Here is an 8,315-nt window from a genome sequence, read left to right on the forward strand (position 1 = left end):
ACTTTCTGGGTTAGCCATCCCTGAAAAACAGCAATGCCATCATGGACAAACTGCAGACTGACTCTGAGGTTTTAGGAATTACTTCTCAGCCAGCAGAGTGTAGCTTGTCCTTTTCCTGCTGTTTAAATTTTCAGAAATCACTCATTTTAATTTTAAAAATTCTTTAGTCCTTAAAACTAACTATATGCTGTTTGTCTGTCTGTTTTTTGAGACAGGGTCTTGCTATGTTGCCCAGGCTGGTCTCAATTTACTTGGCCCAAGCAATCCTCCTGTCTCAGCCTCCCTAATAACTGGGACTACATGCAAGTGCCACCATGCCAGACTCAAACTATATGATTCTCTAGAATCTCATGATTCTGATGCCAGAAATGGCGTCTGAGTAAATTCTAGGGTGTTTAAGCTGTCTTCTGAGTAAATTCGAGGGTGCCCTTTTCCTAAAGAACATAAACGCCAAAGTGTTTGTCTCTGAAAGCCACTGTACTAGTCCCTGTCACCTCAGTCTCACACCTGCCTGCTTTTCTGGCACCCGGTCTCACCTCCAGCAGACCCAGGGCCTGGCGCTGGCACCTCTCCTGCAGCTCATCTGCCAGCTCCTTCAGGGCCTTGCTCTGCTGGACCAGCCGGCTCTTGCTCTCCCGCAGTCTCTGCAGCGTCGCTCGCTCCTCCGCCTCCAGCCGCCTTAGCTGTAGTTGCTCCTCCTGGGCCAGAAAGCCACGATGCTTCTCAAACTCCAATCTGAAGCGCTGCCTCTGCATTTCCACTTTCTCCTGAGGTGACACAGTGGATCACATCATCAGCGCTTGGCCTCCTGCAGCCATGTACAGGACAGTGCTGGAGAAGGCAATGTCCAGACTTCCCTGGGATCCATAACTCTGTGGACTGACTGACTGCATTCTAACAACATGCACAGACTGGAGTCCATTCGTATAAGAAATAGCCCAGGAGAGTTTTCAAACTAAGTTTAAAAAATACTGTTGGACTGGAGTTCCCATTTTGCCACAGGCTTGGGGGCAACGCACTTTTATATTGAAGTTTCAGTACCATATACAAAATGTGAGGTTCTGGGGAGGTTGAGGCAAGAGGATTGCTTGAGGTCAGGAGTTCAAGACCAGCCCAAGTAACAAAGCAAAACGTGACCCCATCTCTAAAAAAATTAAACGAACTGACCAGGCATGGTGGTAAGCCCTGTAGTCCCAGCTACCCACAAGGCTGAGGTGGGAGGATCACTTGAGTCTAAGAGCTCAAGGCTGCAGTAAGCTGTGATTGCCCCACTGCACTTCAGCAAGACTCCACCTCTTAAAAAATGTGGGGAAAAAGAAGAGTATGTGGATTACAGTTGAATATCTGTTAAACTACAAAAACAGTGATCAGCATAGAGCAGTCACACAACAGAAGTTACTATTTACTAGTAGATTAGTCATTAGAACCACTAGGAACAACTGAATTATGAAGAAATGTTGGAGACCTAGAATTGTTTGAATAAGAAAAGGCTGAGAGATGAGAAAATATGAATGCTGTTTCATAATATGGTAATAGTGAACACAACCACAAGCCTAACGTTCTCTACAAAGCCAAGAAAGAACTAAGTGATGCTCAGGCCACTGATTTCAGAGTTCACGTCAGGGAATTAACTCCGATTTCTACCTGAATCTCACATCTTCAGTTTCTGAATAGACCTAAGGAACATACTTCGTCCCAGGCTTAGTTTCTAGATTTTCTCTCGAGATAAGTATATCGGAAACTAACTTTAAGCTGAGTACAAGAGGCAAATCACTCCCTCAAAGTATCTGTACCTCCCATTCTCTGTCCTATCGATTTATTTTATTTTTTGTATATATTCATGAGGTACAAATGCAGTTTTGTTACACTGTTATACTGCCTTACAGGTGAAGCCATTTGCCTGGTTTTTTTTTAATCTTTTTTTGAGACAGAGTCTTGCTCTGTCACCCAGGCTGGAGTGCAGTGGCACAATCTTGGCTCACTACAACCTCCTCCTCCTGGGTTTAAGTGATTCTCCTGTCTCAGCCTCCCAAGTAACTGGGATTACAGGCACGCACCACCATGCCCAGCTAATTTTTGTATTTTTAGTAGAGACAGGGTTTCACCATGTTGGTCAGGCTGGTCTCAAACTCCTGACCTCATGATCGGCCTGCCTCGGCCTCTCAAAGTGCTGATATTACAGGCGTAAGCCACTGTGCCCAGCCTATCTGCCTGTTTTCAAACGTGGTAACTTCTTGCTTTGACTAAAAGGCATACGCTATCACCTTTTTAAACTAAACATCCCCTAAGACTTAACTCCTTCCTTCCATTTTCTAACTCTACCTCCTTCTACCATTTTCTAAATCACCAGATTTAGAAAACTTCATCTTCTTTCTGAAATCAGCCAAGTCTGAATTCCATACACTGATTCCTGAAAGGTGTAACTCATGTAAATATGAGAAGCTCTCTTCATATCCGAGGCTGTGCTGTTGTGGGGTGGAGCAAATAACCCAGCCACTGGAAAAGAGTTGAGTCATACCTGGGGCATGAAGGGGGGTGTGGTGGGAAGCGATTTGCCTGCAATTCATCTTCCTTTCACACCACCCTCTTGAGCACAACTATATCTGCAGATAGAGAAACAGGAAAGGTTGTTTTGTAGTATTTAGAATACCTTGTGACCAAAAATGTGCTTGCTGCATTTGGCTCACATGGATACATTCTTGATGGTAAAGATCATGCAAGTTTACTTGGCTTAGAACAGGGATCTCAGTATCATCCCTACTTAAGAATAATCAGTACAGGGTTTAAAACATGCAGGAACTCAGCTCTCCGACATGGGGATTCTGATTTTATAGATCTACGGTCAGGCCAGGATTGAAAACAATAGACTTGTATTTCAGCCTGAAAAGAACAAAAATTATCCATCAATATTACAATATTAAATAATGTACATCCTATCACTATGTACATTATAGGCAAATAACGAACATTATTTAATATTGTAAAGCTTTGTTCTTGTTCTTTTTACCTCGATAGCCACTACCCAATCCAAACTATGCTTTACTAGCTTGCTCTTCCTGCAAAACCCACTGCTATATCCCTATCACCTAGAGTTGCATCTTATACTGTCACTACTAGTTTAAAAATATTCGTTAATAATATTGATGAATAAGTTTGTCAGTATCAACATTAATAAGTTTAAATATTTCTTCACACATCTGAGTAACGTTAGGTACTAAAGTTATTAACATCAATATTATTTAATATTGATAACTTTTATCCTTTCTTATTTAATATTGATAACTTTTATCCTTTCCTACCACTATCTACATTATTTACCTATAATGTACATTTTTCTTTTCTTTTTTCCTTTTTTTTTAGAGACAGAGTTTCACTCTTGTTGCCCAGGCTGGAGTGCAATGTGCGCGATCTCAGCTCACCGCAACCTCCACCTCCTGGGTTCAAGCAATTCTCCTGCCTCAGCCTCCTGAGTAGCTGGGATTATAGGCATGTGCCACCACGCCCGGCTCTTTTTTTTTTTTTTTTTTGTATTTTTAGTAGAGACAGGGTTTCTCCATGGTGGTCAGGCTGGTCTTGAACTCCTGACCTCAGGTGATCCACCTGCCTCGGCCTCCCAGTGTGCTGGGATTACAGGTGTGAGCCACCATGCCTGGCCTTAACGTACATCTTTCTTCTGGGATAAGTGTTATCTTTTCCTATCCCTATGTGTAAATATATAGTAATCTAGTAATGTAGTAAATATAGAAAAATGTAGTTTAAAAAGTTTTTATGTAATATCTGTGTAAAGATAGAGTATAAGACGAAATTTTCAAAGAAAACAAGAAGGAAATAATTATAAATATATAGAGTCATCAGAAAAGAAGGGTTATTTGGAAAAGGAGAAAGAGTAGGAATATTCTGTAGAGTATAACCTATTATCTATCATATTACATAACACATTATATGAATATATAGAACTATACACACAGTTTCTATATATAGTTTCTCAATCTTGACACTATTGACATCTTGAACAGATCATTTTTTCTCATAAGATATGGGAACTGTCCTGTGGACTACAGGGTGTTAAGCTGCATTCCTGTCTCTACTAGATGACAGGTGCACTGCACCCACCCTTCCTCAGTTGTGACAACCAAAAATATCATCTCCAGAAACTGCAAAATGTATCTGGGGGAGGGGAGTGGGTATCGCCTCAGGTTGAGAATCACTGTGTGTGTGTGTGTATGTGAATCACTGTGTGTGTGTACGAATCACTGTGTGTACACACATGTGTATACACATGTTCACGTGCATGCGCATGAATGAAACATGGAATAAAAAGTTAGTGAGGTATAAAAACATGGAATATGTGTATGTACAGATGATCAAAAAAGGCTGAACATTCAGATTATTTCCCTGTATATAAGATGATCACTTTGGGCTGTACTTCTTCCGTTACAAAGTTGTGAAATATTCATTATTTCATTCACCTAACAAATATTTTCAAACTAGTAGTGACAGTATCAGATGCTATTCTAGGTGACAGGGATACATCAGTGGGTTTTACAGTAAGATCAAGCTAGCAAAGCTATTTAATTGTAATTTGGATTGGGTGACGGCAACAGAGACAAAAAGAACAAAAATGAACCGTATCATTTGAGGGGACAGGGATGACCCAGGATGGCTCTGAGGTGTTCTTGGGCATAGACGGAGATGGAACAAAAGTGCTGGAGAATGGAAGACGATGGAAGAATCACTGACCCAAATCTGGATCCTTCAAACAGGCAAGCCTCCTAAAGCCCCAACACGGTCCGGTCTTACCTTCCAAATGACAGTCTTTTTCCCCACGTTGGCCTCCTGAGTCAAGGCATCCTCCAACTCGTTCCTCACAAGTTCCAGAGCCATCTGGAGCTTTACCTGTTTGGGAAGATATTTCGAAGCTGTTACAGATGCTCTCACTCAGTACCTAACGTCACGCAGATGTGTGAGGAAATACAAAGATCAATTTAAACCATCTCTTGAAAGCACATAAAAAATGTTCAATATCATTAAAACTAAACATAAATGTATTTAAGTTTTAGTGTCAGGGTCTTGCTCTGTCACTCAGGTTGTTCTGTAGTGATGCGATCATGGGTCACTGCAGCCTCAAACTCCTAGGCTCAAATGGTCCTTCTACCTCAGCTCCCAAGCAGCTAGTACTCCAGGCACACTCAGCTAATTTTGTTTTCTGTAGAGATGGGGTCTTACTATATTGCCCAGGCTGGTGTCAAACTGCTAGCCTCCAGAGAGTCTCCCATTTTGGCCTTCCAAAGTTCTGGGATTACAGGCGTGAGCCACCATGCCTAGCTCCTTAAATGTATTTCAATACCAGATACAATCAAATAGTTATCTAAAAGTATGCTCACTGCATTGTTATATACGATAGCATAACTTAACTAAAACATTAAAGATAGGGAGAAAAAAATTATATTAACTGGAAAGAATTCCAATAGGATGTTACAGAATGTTTAATGACAAGAAATACAATGATAATGTCCAATAAATAAATATATTTTATAAAACAGCATTAATTTTGAAAAAAATGTGCTGGTAATGAATATATTAAAACTGGGCTGATGTAAATGAGAATATTAGACAAAATGTCATCTATTGGTATTTGGATGAAGAGTGATGCTATTATATCTCTCTATATTTCAACTTCTTGAAGTTATTGATTACTTTATGATAAAGCATGGGTTTATTATTGTAGCATTAGTAGTATTATTAGGTCAGAAGGAACTTGGGAGGTTATCATATTTTATATGAAAAAATACAATACGTTGTAAACCTTACAATGAGTAAAAATATGAGAACTAAATCTTCCTTCAATGATAGGGCCCTCACTAAAGGTAAATATGTGTATTTTATTTACAGAAAATACCCACAAAGATACATACATAAACAGGATTTTAATTAAAAAATTCTATTCTCAAAGTTACTTAATAAATCCTACATACACATCAATTGTTTTTAAAAGGAGAATATTATAATTGTTATATATAAAATAACAGTAGAATTCATGATACCACTTGACCCAGTGGAGAAAGTGGCATTTGTTTTGGTGTTTACAAAGAATGAACACTTTGACACTTGTAGATAGAGAAAAGCTCCCTCAGGCCAAAGAAACAGTCAGCAAAAGCAAGGAGATGTGGCACAGTTAGGAAAACAGTGATTCGGCTAAATTTGCTGGGTTTCCTGGCTAGTTAAGACAAGAGCTATGGAAACATAACTTAGGGCCCTAGAAAGCTATCACTGACAGGCTCAGGAGTTTAGATAATATTTATTTGGTATTTAACTGAAGAACTACTGGAAATACTGGAAATATTTCTAAACACCTTTAGAAATATTACCCTAGAGGCTGGGCTGCCTGTAACACCAGCACTTTGGGAGGTCAAGGAGGGTGGATCACAAGGTCAGTAGTTCAAGACCAGCCTGGCCAACACCGTGAAACCCCGTCTCTACTAAAAATACAAAAATTAGCCGGGTGTGGTGCCGCGTACCTGAAATCAGGAGGTTGAGGCAGGAGAACTGCTTGAACCAGGACCCGGGAGGCAAAGGTTGCAATGAGCCGAGATCGCACCACTGCACTCCAGCCTGAGCTACAGAGCCAGACCCCGTCTCAAAAAAAAAAAAAAAAAAAGGAAAGGAAAAAAGAAAAAAGGAAATATTACACTACCAATCCTCTGTATGGTACTTTCTGGACTTCTTTTTTTTTTTTTTTTTAAAGGCAAGAACATAGCAGAAAAGTTTAACTAGAAATTACCTAGTACCTACATCTCGCCAATGACAACGAAAATCAAGAAGACATACCAAGAGAGATATTGGTAGGTCCAGAGAGAAGGGGAAAATATCCTAAAGCTTAATTTAAAAAAACAAAATAAATAAAAATTTTAAGAAAGCTAGTCTTTGCAATGCACTACAGCGCGACTGAGTCCTTTGGTTAAATATGTCAGTAGATTACAGACGACTTAGACCTCCTCTCTGCTGGCAGTTGTTCTACATGCTGCGATTAAAGTGTGTTCAGAAAATGTCCAAGAACTTTTGAAGGGCACCAATAGGAAGAATTCTACACAGAATTTCACAGATGCCACTTTGGGGGCCAAATACTTCCATTTTGTTTTTCTTCTTTCTCTTTTAAGCTTCCCGGGCTACACTCCAAATGAAGCACCCATTCATTGAGGATGTTCGAATCCTAAGTCCCCAAATCCCTGCTGATGGAGAGCCACCCGCGGGCCACCCTCTCCTACTTCAGGAGGCACAGGCGCCTGAGCTTTGCAGGGATCGGAACCCGTGCCCAGCTTGACACTCTTCCTAACAACGCCCAAACCCGTGGGTTGCTTTGGTGACAACACTCATTTAACGTAAACACTGTGCAAAAGCAAAGCATTGCACAAATGCGAACTATTATGGCAAGTTTACGATATAGATGTACAATAATTACCAAGAATGAACTGGACCACACAGCCCTCCCGACCAGAACCCCGCTGAGGGACCAGACTATCCGCATCTGGAAAAACCAGCCCAGCGCGAGTTCGAGGACAGGAGAGTGCTTGAGGGAGGAGTGGACGGTGTAAAATAATGGTTGTGTGTCGCAATGGGGGTTACCCCAGCCAAGGCAAGGAGACCCACACTGAGTGAGCCGCGTGGGCGAGGGGGACGGCGCGGGGCGCGGGGAGCGGCCGTGGGAGCCGCTCAGGAGACGGGTGGCCTTGGCGGCTCCGCTCCGGACGGTCGCCCGCTTCCCGGTCACCGCAGCGCCCGCAGCCCCCGCCGGGGGGCGCCTCACCTGGTAGCGGCCGGCGGCCTCCTGCAGCGGCGCCGTGCGGTGCGTCCTGTGCTCGGGGCCCGCGTCGCACACCCAGCACAGCGCCGCCTGGTCCTCCTCGCAGAAGCGGTTCAGCTCCTCGCCGTGCCGCGCGCACCGCCGCGCCCCGGGCCCCGCGCCCAGCCCCAGCCGCCGCACGCTCTCCACCAGGCCCGCCAGCTGCCGGTTGGGGCGGAAGCCCGCGGGCCGGAAGGGGCCCCGGCACTGCGGACAGGCGTAGACACCGCCCTGCGCGATGTCCGACTTCTCGCAGAACTCGGAGATGCACCTGAGGCAGAAGCTGTGGCCGCAGTCCACGCTGACCGGCTCCTGCAGGAAATCCAGGCACACCGGGCACCGCGCCTCCTCGCGCAGCCGCTCCCCGGGCGGCCCCGAGGCCATGGCCCGCCTCCCCGGGTGGCTGCGCTCCCGGCCGCCCGCACCGTCTCCCCTCGCGGTCTGCACAGAGGGAGGAGCCCACGCCGCAGGAAAG

The 8,315-nt window shown here is 43.7% G+C and overlaps 1 protein-coding gene across 1 annotated transcript in view; it reads right to left on the bottom strand.

The window, feature by feature from the left end:
* LOC117076492 (olfactory receptor 2W3-like) overlaps positions 1–8,315 on the bottom strand; it is a 34,817-nt gene extending 26,502 nt beyond the window's left edge. Inside the window, 3 exon segments of the mRNA XM_033200059.1 lie at positions 537–767; positions 4,801–4,896; positions 7,805–8,315. Of these exon segments, the coding sequence (XP_033055950.1) occupies positions 537–767; positions 4,801–4,896; positions 7,805–8,224 (747 nt within the window). The 5' untranslated portion in view covers positions 8,225–8,315.

This window comes from Trachypithecus francoisi, unplaced genomic scaffold, assembly GCF_009764315.1.
Source record: "Trachypithecus francoisi isolate TF-2019V2 unplaced genomic scaffold, Tfra_2.0 Lachesis_group5, whole genome shotgun sequence".
NCBI lineage: Eukaryota > Metazoa > Chordata > Mammalia > Primates > Cercopithecidae > Trachypithecus > Trachypithecus francoisi.